Source organism: Hippocampus guttulatus, chromosome 3 (genome assembly GCF_054856545.1).
Source record: "Hippocampus guttulatus isolate MCC_2025c chromosome 3, RoL_Hgut_1.0, whole genome shotgun sequence".
NCBI lineage: Eukaryota > Metazoa > Chordata > Actinopteri > Syngnathiformes > Syngnathidae > Hippocampus > Hippocampus guttulatus.
In genome coordinates this window covers 2,518,284-2,533,172 of record NC_141263.1, presented here as the reverse complement: position 1 = coordinate 2,533,172, position 14,889 = coordinate 2,518,284, and the positions used below count along the sequence as shown (strand labels likewise).

The window sequence follows — 14,889 nt, the reverse complement described above, 5'->3', positions numbered from 1 at the left end:
CCACGGAGCTGACATGAAACCTTAATTGAGACCGCGGATCTGGGCCAAATCCAATGTAAGATGGTCTTTTACAGGTACTCCAATTTGCAGTTCCTTACAGTACAAGAAGTTAAACATCCGGGATTCATTTCAGATACTGAAAATATGAAAGTAGGCATACATTTATGATCACAAAGGTCAACCGAAAGTCCAACTTAAATATGATGACAATGCAAAGCTTTCACTGTTCCCACCCACTGTGAGCCTGGGGAATATTTCATGAAACATATCACTTTGGCTTGTTACCTTGTATATGAGTTTGTACGCTAGATGGAAGAGAGCCACAACTCGACCCCAGTTGATGCCATCAGCAAAGATGCTCCTGGCCACCTTCATGAAAATATCCTGAGCACAGTTTGCTTGAACCTGATTGATGAGTCTGAGAATGAGAAATGCAAATACAGAATATAAGTAATGGCTTGCAATAAATCAACAGGCAACGATTTTGATTGTCTTTTATTTCACTTCTAAAATCGTACTCAACAGGTCCAGGTCCACGAGTTGGTTTAAATATCTTGCCCCCTTCTTGCAATTTTCGTTTTTGATGCCTCAAAGCACAAATGTCACACTCAAGGCCCGGGGCCAGATCTGGCCCGCCACATCACTTTATGTGGCCCGCAAAAGCAAATCAAGCACGTCAACTTCCATGATGATGGCTAAAATCTCTACCCAAATTTAAAATTCTCACATTTCAAAAATAAGAGACATGTTGGAAGCATTTTCTTGTTACCAAACCCATCCTTAGAGTAACTTGAACAATAAACAATAAACCATTATTCTTCTCTATATGGTTTCAGTCATAACGTCCCTCCAAGGGAAACGGTAACTACAATGTGGCCCACGACAAAAATGAGTTTGACACCCCTGCCTTAAAGCAATGATTCTCAAAGTGTGATTAGTTTTTTTTTTTAAATACCTTAAAGCAGTGATTCTCAAAGTGTGTTATGAGCACCACTAGTGGTACACTGTTAAATACAGTTTTGTTTGATTTAACATTAAGTACAATATATTTGCATGTAATCTTGTACAACTGCTTATTTACAGACATGTATTTCCTCAATTTTCATCAAACTTATGTACATTTTTAATTTGATCATTTAGGTAGTTATTTAATTTTAGATATTTAAACAAAGTGTTGCCTGCTCAAACAGTTAATAATGTCACAGTGGCTTACATGCTTAGGAGTTTCTGCAGTACAAGCTGAATATGGTAATCCACCATTGTTGTTGTACTGCAAATTTTGCTAGCATATGTGCACGGTCATGTGAGAACTGGGACAAGTACGTCATCATCTCAGGAAAAGTACATGTCAGGAGGGCAGTGGTTTCAAAAGTTTTGAGCTCCCAAGATGCCAGATCCATGTGGACAATTCCAAAAAAATAAAAATAAAAAAAGTGTGAAACCAGTAAAACGTGTTTCCGTGTGGACGGTCTACCGGTACATTGTACATACATAAGAAGTGACTTTCGGCTTTTTCCTCTAAGTGGTTGCCACAGTGAGTCGCTCGCATGATAGGTTTGGCACAATTTTTACACTGAATGCCCTTCTTGACGCAACCCGCCCATTTTCATTTGGGGTTAGGACGGGCAGTGACTAGAAATTAGTGTAGAGGGTTAGCTTGCCCAGTTAGATGTTACCATTCAGCATGACCAGAATTTGAACCTGTGTCCCAGTGTCAAAAGCAGGATTATTATAATTTTAGGATATTAATTACCGGTGTAGTTAGTGTTTCTATTTGTTTGGGTTTTTTTTTCTTAATGTAGTTTTAATTTGTTTCCAGGGCAGCTTTGTTTTTTATTACTTTAAGTTGCTTCAAAAACAGTTTTAATATTAGTTGTTTTTTTGGGGGGGAGGGGGTATTTGAGTGCAAGATTAAAAAACACCATCAGCAAGATCAAGTATTGTGTAGTATATATAGATTCAAGAAAACTATTTTAAAACATTTCGATCATACAGTTTACAGTGCACAGACTTTGAATTACAAGAACTGCAGTGTATCACACTACTTCTAAAGTTAGATTCATGCATGCTCGCACCCTAATTAAAGATAGGATGCAACTGTTGATAGGTATTAAACCTGGGTGTACAGTGTACTGTATATATTTTTTAATATACTGTATGTGTAAGCCTCACAGTGCAGAGGTGCAGGGTTTGATTTTAATTCCGACTCCAGCCTTCCTGTGTGGAGTTTGCAAGTTCTCCCCATGACTGTGTGGGTTTTCTCCGGGTACTCCAGTTTCCTCCCACATTCCAAAAACATGCGTGGCACGTTAAAGGAACACTCGAAATTGTCCCTTGGTGTGATTGTGAATGCGGATGGTTGTTTGTCTCTGTGTGCCCTGCAATTGGCTGGCAACCAGTTCAGGGTGTACCCAGCCTACTGCCCGAAGACAGCTGGGATGGGCTCCAGCACGCCCCGCGACCCTTGTGAGGATAAGCGGAGCAGAAAATGGATGGATGGACTGTATGTTTTCATGTATGACAGTGTCTTCACACCCATATAGCAGTAAATGGCCTGGCGAACACAGGGTAAAGATTCAAATACAAAGTAACTTGGATTTTCCTCCTCGGGGAAGACAAGATTTTACAAGTGCAGTTGGAAGTGAACCAAGTTGGCAGGTTGCATATTTAGATTTTATGACGAGATTCGATATGGTATGGATGGAGGGGAGAATAAAGTTGCAAAGCAAGGTCATAGGGGTGTGAGGTGGAGGGGTGAGGTCAACTGAAGCTGTGCAAGGGGTCAGGTGATGATAAATGATTTTGGAAGCAAAAAAAAAAAAGATAGGAATGGAGTCGGTGTGACTGAATTAGATCAGAGTAGTAGCCGGATTTGGATGACACTATATTGTCCTTGTAAACATTAAGATGCATTTTGTACATTTCTTCATGAAGAGTTAGTCCAATTTTATTGTTTAGACGTTCCAGTTGTCTTCATTGGGATCTGAGTTGGCGAAGGGGACTTCTCTGTTTAGAGGTGCATGAGTGTTCAGAAGTGCATCAAACTGAGTATTGTAGTGGAAGACAAGGTCATCTGGTGGGCTGTTGGCAGTTGTTGTACAAAGGTCAAAAATGTCAGCAGACAGTGTGTCAGTGTTGATGTCCTTGATTTTGCGGAAATAATTTGGGGAAGGACATGTTTGGACAGGGACAGTTTAACATTAAAGGTTGTAAAGAAAATGGTCGGTGTCGGGAAGAGGGTGTGATATGCAATCAGAAGCAGTAAAACCAGAACAACAGATTTGATCGAAAATAGGGCTCTTATTATTTGTTGGCAAGTGGACATAAACCAAAGCTATGAATGAAGCCTTTTGAGAGTGAATCAGTGCTATGAAGTCGCCCAGGAAGATTATCTCTTGAGCCAGTAATGAGAGTTGAGCGAGGAGCTGGGAAAAGGCGTTTATAAAAGTCATTGATAAAATCTTTGTCATATCTTGGCCGGCGATAGAGAGTTACTAAATTGGTTTGGGAAATGACTAGGAAGTAGTGAAGTAGAATGTTCAAATTAAGCGAATGCAGGAGCGGTGGCTTGGATGAATTTCCAGTTCACATGGTGAAATATTGCAAGGCTGCTGCCCTGTCTGCTAGCCCGCGGTTCAAAGACACAAACAAAACCAGGCAGAGTGCAGTTGTACGGTGTGATGAAATAATCCGATAGTTGCCAAGTTTTAGATGTGGATTGTCCAGATTAAGGTCTGTAAGAACATCTAGGATGAGGTACCACTTGGTGGAGAGTGAGCAATTGTTGACCAGTCCAAATCTGCCTGTGGTGGAGCTGTTGCAGGTAGTAGGATTAGCTGACCTGGCTAAATTAGCCAGGTGACTGTAGCTGCTAGTCCGGATAGGGTATTGGATGCGACGGGGGGTTGTGGACCAGATTGAATAAATGCAATGATGGTCATTCAAAGTTAATTTTTTGACCGAAGATCTACTTTTCGATCAACTATGATCCCGCGATCGACCCATTACTGCGCAAACGCGCATAGGCATTGCACTTGGACACACATGCCATGATGAGCAACCGTCATAACGGCCCTTAAAATCAACGAAATAGAAAGTAGACAAAAAAGTTTATGAGTTTGTGAAAAGGATTTTCTGCCTCCCTTAGTCGAGACCTGACACAGAGGCAAGGGACGCACTTTTGCAGCCTGTTAACTATCGTAGCTCATGCGTACCTTTTTAAAATGTAGGTTAAAGATGATTTGCTTTGTTTCATTTTATTTTTAAAATACTTTTTGTGTAAGACTGATAGGATAATTAGGGTGCAGTGTGCATCAACACAAAAAGTACATTACTAACATGCACATAGATACACAAATGTTTCTTTGTTTTTTTTCCTCTCCACTGCTCGCGATCGACTTGGGACCAGTCCCCCCGCAAGTTATCGGTCGTTCGCGGTCAACGTAATGGGCACCCCTGTCCTTTAGAATCCCAAACTCCAATGGAGGAAGGGGAGCAGATGAGGACGCGTGATGCTGGAGTTTCAAAAGCTTAAGGGCGGTGTACTGATGGAGTGTAGCGTACGGTTTTAAGTATGATGAAATGACTGCAAACCAGTCAAGCCGGATCTTGACATACAGCATTGCTCCGAGGTGGAGATTATGAGACAGTGATTCAGGAGTTAGGACAGACCAGGGTGGCGTGACAGGTAAAATCGCAATTGGTGAGGTATCCGGCAAAATCCAAGGTTATACATAGCCAGCATTTTATATCACGATAATGATATATATATATATATATATATATATATATATATATATATATATATATATATATATAGAGAGAGAGAGAGAGAGAGAGAGAGAGATTGTTAGCTATTCCATTAAAAATAAATAAATCATACAACAACATACAACGGCTTGCTGCATCTCACTTTTTGAAGTGACGTTAAATAGACCTCCATCATATGAGCAATGCATCCAGTAATGCTTCAATATAAAATGATCAAATGTAAACAGAAGCAAAATAGACGACACATTTGTTCGGCAATGTAGATATCAATCAAAATAAGATGCATGAAAATAATGCTTCTGTCAGAAATGGATTGGTAAAAAAATAAATACATTGATAAATAAGATGAGCTTGACTGGAGGAATGGCCTTCCCACACATGAATATCTGAAACCTGGATGGGTAAATATCTCGAAACAGTGTGTGATGATTGCCTCGAAAATAAATAAGCATGTGTCTTTTTAATTGTTTGGACAATCTTGTGTTGAAGAGGCCGAGTTTTGTGTGCTTTTGTCTTGGTTCTGAAATTGATTGGGCACCAGTAACATTTGTGGTGGGATTGTTCTGGTGACATGTTATGTTGTAATGAAGCAATGAGGAAATGCTGGATCTGGTGTCCTTGCTGTAGTCAGACCACAGCGATGGGATGCTGTTTATCGCTATGAACTTGGAGACAAACTTGCTTGGAGCCTCTGTGGATGTTGCGAATACATGCAGGGAATGAGTCTGGAATTTATTTTTTTTTTTTTTTGAGCCAATCAGTTCGGCGGAAGGAGCCGTTTGGTGGTTTAGCCAGAGGAGTCCCGTGCATGTGTAATGGAGCGCCATGGCCGAGGCTGCTAAGGAGCTAAAGGTGGGGTTGGATGAATGTGAAGGGGCAGAAGGTAGAAGAGTATCAAGATCATCATGGCCTGTAGAGACCAGTCTGCATGGGCCGTTCAGATTGGAAGCTGAACGAGCTAGCTTCCCGATTCAAAAAGAAAGCAGTGGGCCCAGCCAGTTTGGGGCCAATGGGAAAGGCACAGTCCTGCCTGAGTGGACTTTCATTGCTCCAGTGAAAGAAGACCATCAACATACATTTATGAATTTTAAAATCAGAGCACAGCATCTATGTATCTTCAAGTCAAAATCTATTTTAACTAAATGGCAGCTTACTCGCCAGCATTCTCAAAACATCGGTATGAAAATATATACAGTGGTACCTCTACTTACGAACGTCTCTTCATGTGAAATGTTCAAGTTATCTCAACAGGATATAAATATTGCCTCTTGTTACGAAATAAATTTCAAGATACGAAAGGTAAAAATACAGTATAGCCCACTACGCGCAGCTCCGAGTTTCCAGAACGCAACATACTTATAGCGGCTCTGCCATTGGCTATTACCGAGCATCATCCTGGCATCCCATTGTCTAAGAGGGACCTGTACCGTACGTGTCTACGTGTGTAGATAGATCGATATGTGTCTATGCAGCATCCTCGTCATTCGCCCCTCGGGCCATGAGGTGTTCCGATAGTTTTACGTAAATGTGAATCACCCAGAAAAAGCGTTTACCAGTCGAGCAATCGCTCACTATGCTGATGTTTGCTTGGGCATTTTCGAAGGGTTGTGAAAAGCCGACAAAAGCAAATGCCCTTGGATCAGTTCTTTACAAAACGCCAGGCAAAAACCACTTCTGAGAGAGAACATGAATGAAAAAGGGCATAAAACAATGAGGACACAGTTAAAAGTTAAAATGACCATCATTTTTATTCTTGACTCTATTCTTTGTTTTTTACATTATGCACAGCTCTCATTTATTGTGTAATAATCTAATTGTAACATATCTATTTGTTGCATATTTTGATGCATTGTTATTCTTGAGGAAACATTGATGTCAGAATATTTTTTTGGTTGGCTTGGAACGAATTGGGGCATTTACATGGAAAACGCGTCTCTACTTCCAAAATTTTTGACTTAAGAAATTTCTTCCAGAACCAATTAATTTCGTAAGTAGAGGTACCACTGTACTGCACACATACAACTCAAGACTAAATATTGTACTAAAAAAGAAATGTTCTGATCACAATGTAAAATTAATGGCGCCACAAACTATTTTTTGACAAACGCAGTACAAATTATGTCAAATGGAAACCTGCATCCTTAAGACACAGGGAGAGAAACCATCACAGCTGTGTCTTAACAAATGAAATGAAACATTGTGCACAAGTAAAGTCATCACATTAACCAAGTAGGAAGCATTTAATCTGTTTAAAGCATACCGTTGCAGCTCTGCATTCTTGTTCAACTCATCTGCAATCTTGATGAGCTGTTCCACAACTTCTTTGATTTGTGGCTCCTGTTGTTCATTTGATTGTCCACCTAAATCCTCAGAGGTAACATGTCGACTGGGGTCTTCTGTATTGATACGCTCAATCACATACCTGCCATTAACAAAAAAATGCATCGAGAAATTCTTAATCAATGGAACATGTTGAACATAGAAATAGTTCACACAGTTATAAGAAACCCAGAATTGCATTGCTCCACCAAAAATCTCTCTCACAAATTCTTTATACTGTGTGTGTGTGTGTGTATGTACAGTATATACACACCGTATTTTCTGCACGAAAAGACACACTGGATTATGAGGCGTACCTTCAATGAATGGCTATTTTGTAAATTTTTTTTCATATATTAGACCAGGGGTGGGCAAACTTTTTGGCTCGGGGGCCGCATTGACTTTTAAAATTTGACAGAAGGGCCAGGTCAGCACGAGCTATGGTACATTAAAAAAAAATAAACTGCATTTGTTGACAGTCCATATCAAACAACAACAGAACAAAAGCATGAAAGTACTGTATTAATATAATTTTTTAAAATGACGACAGTGTTGTTGATGACCTATTTTAGCCTGTGCATTTCTGCAGACGGGTTGTGATCAGACCAGTAGAAGTAGAGCGATACAGAGGTCCTAGGTGGTCGAAAAGATCCCCCCCCCATGTTCTGCAACTTCAAGTCAATGCACCACCTGGCGGTGAAATGCCTGTCATTACAAGTCCAATTGAAATGAATGCAATAATTCACATCGAACCTTAATTGTGGACCGACCTTCGGCGGGCCGGATTCGGCCCGCGGGCTGTAGTTTGCCCACCTCTATATTAGACGCTTCCCACGAAAAGGCGCAATCTACAATGTGTCCACTAGATAGTGCTACGCTCCTTCCATTCAAATCGAGAGGCGTCCGTTAAACTTGAGAGGCGTTCATGACCGCCTCTGAAAAATGTAAATTAACTATGACTGTACTTAAATGAAACTACGAAAATTCAAAATAATGCATCAAAACAGAAAATCAAGCGAGGAAATCACAAAATAAATTATATATCCCCCCTACAGAATTTATTTTGTGATTTCCTCGCTTGATTTTCTTCGTGGTTTCATTGAAGTAAGAATTAATTTATGTTTAATTATGTTTTTAATTTATGAACGCCTCTCGAGTGGAACGGAAGAAAGCACGGAGACGGACAAAGACGTACAGTACCTGTACTTGCTGAGACTGTGAAAACCATTAACAAAGTCTGCGTTTAAAAAAATAATAAAACCACAACCACAGCTCTCATTTTTTTCAACAAACTCAGGTGTGTCTTTGTCCGTCTCCTTCCCTTCTTTTCTTCTGGTCAACTCGAGAGGCGTTCATGACCGCCTCCGAAAAACCCATTGGCATTTCCTTTATCATAGCTCCAAGAGTACGATCAGATAAGATAAGATAAGAAAACCTTTAATAGTCTCACAATGGAGACATTCCCACTTCACAGCAGCAAAGTTATGAGAGGAAGAAGTAGAAGAACAAAATAAATAGGAGCTGCTGGAAAGGCAGCCACTCTCGCGGCACCATCTTGAAGTCAAAATAACACAACAAGATGTCAGTCGTAGTTATTTATTCCTTTGTTGTGTATTCACAAATGATGAAATCACAATATAAATTCTGTAGGGGGGGCAATAGAATTAATTTTGTTATATCCTCGCTTGCTTTTCAGTTTTGATGTATTATTTTCAATTTTTGTAGTTTCATTGAAGTAATCCTAAATTTAGGTTTTTCGTAGGCGGTCTTGAACGCCTCTCGAGGCGAACGGAAGAAGGCACGGAGACAGACAAAGACGTACCTCTATTTGTTGAGACTGTTTTACAAAATTAGCACCACAGCTCTCCTTTTTTCGGAGCTGCAAGCCAAACTTATTTAATAAAGCAGCGACAGTTCACTGAACCAACAGCAAGTTATAACATTGGAAGCATGTCTCCAGGAAGGAGCCATCTTGGAGTCGACATATTACCGTAATGACCATACAAAAGACGCACCGGATTTTAAGGCGCTCGGTGAGCTTTTAAGAAAATGGAAGACTTTTTGGTGCGCCCTACAGTGCGGAAAATACGGTATATATAGATAAGTAACATTAAAAAAGTAATATACAGTATATCTAAAATAACATTAAAAATGTAATATACAGTAGAGTCTGTCCACTCCATGTTCAGTGGAATCGCGAAAGTTGCATTAAGTAAGAATTGTAAAATGTATTTGAATAAAAACATAATTTGTTGGCACGGAGAAATTGAGTGCTTGAAAAAAGTCACAAAAAATACTTTATGCAAGAAAATAAATAAATAAATAAAAATAAAAAAGTATCAGTGGTCTGTTTTGCCGCCATGCACTTTTGGTGGCCCAAAGGCTCTGCAAGACCACTTCTACATTTGAACAGCCAGTTGTCAAAGTGTCAAATTGTCATGCCCAGAGAGATGTGACACTATCCAGACTGGGTCTTGTCAAATATGTCATGTCCTGGTGTTGCCACCACCTCCTGGCTGAAAACACATGTGACCGAATGCCAGAATTAAACGTTTGTATGAGTGGGATAGTGAAAATTAATTCCCTACTTTTAGTGAAAAAAAAAAACATTTATGACGGTAAGACTTTTATTTTGTCACTTTGTGTTTTTATAATTACCTGAATGCAGTTAGAATTGAGGAGGATTTATTCTCTGTTATTGATGTATCTGACCTGATTTTATCATTGGCACGAGGGGCACTTTTCATGTGAAAATGCTGAAAGAACATACCTGTATTTTCACGACTATAAGACGCACATAAAAGTCTTAAATTTTCTCCAAAACAGAATGGGGTGCCTGATAATGCGAGTCGCCTTGTGTATGCACCAAGTTCCAAAATCTGTGAATGTTGCTGTATGATTTCAATGACAGGGCCGCTTGGCAGACTGATGTTGTGCCGACATGTATCTTGTTTGAAGGAAAGGCGGCCATCAAAGCGGGAAGGGTGGGCGTGAAAGAGGCTGCTACAGGCATGCCCCCAGTAGGTGCCGGTGCATGCACTGCACAAAACAACATCCCGAAAATAGCACCTATGAAGCACAGTTTAAACTGCAAGCTCTCAGTTACACAGAGGACTATGGGATCGAGCAGCCGCCAGAGAATTCAAGATCAACTAATCCTTTTGTTTTATGAAACACCGCCATCTATCCATCTGGGCAAGGATGACTGTGGCGCAGCAACATCCAGCGGATTATGAGGAAAAGCTGGCCATTTTCCTCTCCAACTGCAGTAAAAAATGTAATGTTCTGCATTACATTATATTAAAACGTTTTCTTGGAGATTTGATTCCTTTATTCTGCCACTCTGCTTCGACTGGTCCACCGACTGCTCTCTCAAACAATCCCCACGTTCCCATTCGGGCTACGGCAAGTGATAATGGACAAGTAAACTTTGCATTTTGGAATACAACAAAAAGATTGACATCAAACACATCCAACCCAACTAAATCACCAGCATGGATGAGGTACCGCTCACTTTCGACATCCCGGTAAACCACATTGTAGAGAAGAAGGGGACAAGCACAGTAGCGATACGCACAATGCGGCGCGTGAAGTCGGCTTTTACTGTTGTGATTGGTTGCCACGGTAATGGACAGAAACGGCCAAAGTGAAGTCGTGAGCGGCGTGGGACCGATGGCAAACACAGCTTCAATAAGACTGGGAGGTAGCGCTGGGAGAGTTACGCCACAATTTGTGAATGGATTGTGGATGCTTGGGTTTTTAACGGCTCGGCTTGCACAAAAGCCAGCATCATTTCTGAGGAGCGAAGCGGGAACAAGACTGACTCTGACAATGATGCGAGGGAACTTGGTGTGTTTGATGGTGAACTTGCCCAGCTGTTCATTTCGGATACAAAAGATTAGGACTTTGATGGGTTTGATCAAAAAATAACCTGAGTACATTGTTAAATATTTCAATAAAGTACAACCAAATTCATTATGTTACACATACTGTACATAAACAAAAAGCACCTATGCACTACTACTACAGTGATAATTTTACAGTTTACCACCAGCGAGTCCCAGGGACTCGCGGATCAGAAAAGTACGAGTCCCATTATGCATTTCGAGAGTCCCAAATTTCGAATTTTGAAATGGTCTACTTATTCAATTCATATCATATGATAATAACACAAATGACAACATATACATACAATTATAAATAAACACTGCAAAACTTTAAATAATTTAGGAGCAGGCCTGAGGGTTTCGGAAATTCACGGTAATCGTTTTTCGGTTCCGTCGGATTACCCAATGGGAAACCATGGTAACTCATTTTGGGTTCCGTAAACGTTCATCATGGGAACCCATTTTTCTATTTTGACTGATATTCATAATCAATAATTCTGAAACTCAAAAGTGCATGTGTAATCTACTATCAATTTGACAAAAGAATCAAACACGTCATCATTAGTTCTACCAACAGTTAACATGAGCATTACTACACCTTGTGACGAATGTTTTATTCCTAAAGTTACCATGCTACAAAACAGTAAATTACAGAATAACCAATGTTGTTTCATAATATTCTTCCTAGCGATTAGCCTATATAGTGATCCATCGCTATTTCGCGGTTCGTTTATCGCGGCTTCAGTGCATCGCGGCTTTTTTCAAACATATTCATCAAAAAAAATGTTTTTTTGGAAGTCCGCAAACGGTCCGCGAAGAGCAGCGAAAGTCAGCAAAACAACAGTGAGTCACATAGAGCAACATATACAGTACATGTAAAAAACTCAAGTGTGTGCTGTTATCTGACTTTGACCAATCAGACGCAACCTGTGCATCGACATCCAAAAGGTGAACAGTATCTGGGAACCTCTACGAACACAAAATCATTTATTTTTTTGAATTTAGTTATTACAATTACTGAGAATACATTGAGCCCGCTTATTTTGCCACATGAAAAAAATGATTTCATTATTTCAAATAATAAAAATGTAATTTCTTAAGGTACAGTATATCTTAAATATTCAACACCCACATCACATGTTTTTCCAATATCGTGTCAGCGCAAAATAAAATTAAAAAGAATCATACTGCACGAGACAACAGAGAAAAATCAAACCAACATGAAAGACAAATTCCATTAAAAAAAGTCATTTTGATTGGACTTACCCTCTGAGGACTATTGCTCCTTGCTCAAGGATGGGATCATCAATGACATCTGTTAAAGATGAAAGACGCTAGATTAGCCTTCATTCCCATTACACTCCCCTCCAAAATTATTGAACATTTGGGTTTGACATCGTATGGTAAATATGAATCTCGGGTGCACTGTTTACCATCCATCCATTTTCTGATCCGCTTATCCTCACAAGGGTCGCGGGGCGTTGTTTTACGGCAGTACGCGTAGGACACCCTGAACTGGTTGCCAGCCAATTGCAGGGCACATATATATGAACAACCATCCACGCTCACACTCACAGCAATGGGACAATTTGGAGTTTTCCATTAACCTGCCCTGCATGTTTTTGAAATGTGGAAGGAAACCGGAGTACCCGCACAGGAAGGCCAGAGCCGCAATCGAACCCTGCACCTCTGCACCGTGAGGCCGACATGCTAACCAGTCGACCACTGTGCCGCGCCCACTATATACCAGTACGAGAAAAGTACCACGGTACCTCGCCGTAAGAAATGAAACAAAAAACAGTTATTTTTTCCTATGTATCACTATTAAAAAAAACCCAACAAAAATCAACTCTGTGCCCAGGGGCGGAGCTGCATGTTGGCCGTGGTAACTATTCAGACTGACCTCAATACTGCAAGTGTTTATAATATTAAGCCACACACACACAATACGAAATAATCTTTCGTTATGGTGAATTATTGGATACTTTTAGTGAGCATTAATCACTTTTCACACCTAAGCATGCATCAACATGGCCAAGATGTCATTATCATACTATCCATACAGTGGAAATTTTATGATTAACATTGTTAACTTGTATCATATATCCTGCTATCTGTAAGTGTTGCTTTGCAAGCTTGTTGGCATGCAAGCTTGTGGTCTGTTTTCCTTTTCTTTTCAGATTGAGATATACTAAATTAATGACCTATTACTATAATAATATCAAACAAGTGAAAACTCACAAAGAACAAGGGGTACGACGAGATTTTTTTTAACTTCTTTCTACATCCTTTGAACATGTAAATTGTCCTGAATGATGACAATTTGTTGTTTTTGCACTTCCCCTTACTTCAGCCCAAATTTTATTTATTTACAGGTATATCAATTTGTTGTGTTGTTGTTATGTTATACTGTATATTGTGTTGTTGTTTTATGATGTGTTGAATATGTTAAAATAAACAAACAGATAAATAAAATGTACTTAGTATTTCTGGGTGAAAAGCTTGTAGAAGTTTTTTTTCACATAAATCTCACTCCAATTTGTTTTCACTGTATCTATAAAATATATTTAGAGCAATTAAAGTCAAAGATAATGATTAGTGAATCTGAAATTACTTAAAATTGTATCTAAAGTTTGGTATCTATCAAATTACTCTCTTACAAAGGGCTAGCATCTTATTACAGCTGGTTACTATTCCCATATTCACATGGCATTTCAATTCGTATCTCTGACACATTGGTAAATACACTGTACTCAATTTTTAACAATGTTGTTCTGTTTTCATATGTGTACACCGCCCACGTAAGAGATATACTTGCTAAATTACGGGACATGTTAGGAAATATGCTCCGAGCGCTGTTCACTTCACTTGTACCGTTCGGGAAACTCAGAACGTTGCTCAAATTTAAAACGACGTTCTGTTGCGCGCACTCGGCGCTCGACATGCTGAGCCAGTTGCGTGCTACGTTCGAAAACTAATGGGAGCACAGGGCACTCTGCTTCTCCGAATGCATCCACTTAGAGCAGTCGCACGAGCGTCAGAGTGAATTTCCGAACGTGGCCAAGATCAAATTTACTTCAAGCTTCTTTATTTTACGAGCCGAGCCCGCAAGTTTCCAGGCCACGGCCTGTAAAACTTTCTAACCAAATTTGAAAAGTTGTCAAACAAGCTATTGGCAAAAACTTTCAAACTCACAAAACCTGAGGGCAAAAACATTTTGTTCCCAGTTTAATATAAAAACTCCCAGTTTCATCTGTGCATGTTCACACGGTGCTGATCGACGTACCTTCCCCACCTACGGCACCTTGAAGTTGTTCTTCGTCGTTGATCTCCTTTCCTCGGTTCTCAGACATATTCCAAGATTACTGTTGGATTACAGTCACGCAACTCGTATGGATATAGATGTATGAGTTACAATAATTTAAATATCTGACGGAATCTATATATACGCTGATAAAACGGACAGAATAATGTCTCGTCTCGTTCGGACGTGCCAATTACGTCAAACGTTTGTGGAACGAGGAAGTGAAACGACGTGGAGGTAGCCCTCTGCAGTAACCAACTGTCTCCAGCTGATCAACACAACGGGCACGTTTTTTTCCCCATGTCGTGGCGGACGAGACATAAGTAGTGCGTTACTGCCCCCTCCAGGTGATAGTATTATAACACTTGTTTTATGTCTTCCAACACTATCCTCCTGCCTACCAGGAGTTCCAATTTGTCCTCTGTAGAGGACATTTTTGAACCTAAATATCTCCCACCCAGTGCATCCAATCGCATTAACTCCTTGTGTTACTCCAAAGAGGACATTCAGTGCTTTCCAACGATACCAAATTTGTAGGGGTTAGAAAAAGTAAGAAAATGGCTTCCCTTAGTGCAAGCACTTTTTATGGGAAGAGGAAAAGTAATACTT

General features: G+C 40.0%; 1 protein-coding gene across 1 annotated transcript in view; it reads right to left on the bottom strand.

The window, feature by feature from the left end:
• Nucleotides 1-14,521, bottom strand: part of LOC147207106 (apoptosis regulator BAX) — a 30,769-nt gene extending 16,248 nt beyond the window's left edge. The window contains exons 1-4 of the mRNA XM_086106981.1: nucleotides 14,263-14,521; nucleotides 12,243-12,291; nucleotides 7,031-7,192; nucleotides 286-418 (exon numbers count right to left, since the gene is read on the bottom strand). Coding sequence (XP_085963107.1) covers nucleotides 286-418; nucleotides 7,031-7,192; nucleotides 12,243-12,291; nucleotides 14,263-14,329 — 411 coding nt within the window. The 5' untranslated portion in view covers nucleotides 14,330-14,521. The remainder of the gene's footprint in view (nucleotides 1-285; nucleotides 419-7,030; nucleotides 7,193-12,242; nucleotides 12,292-14,262) is intronic.
• Nucleotides 14,522-14,889: the final 368 nt, after the last annotated feature.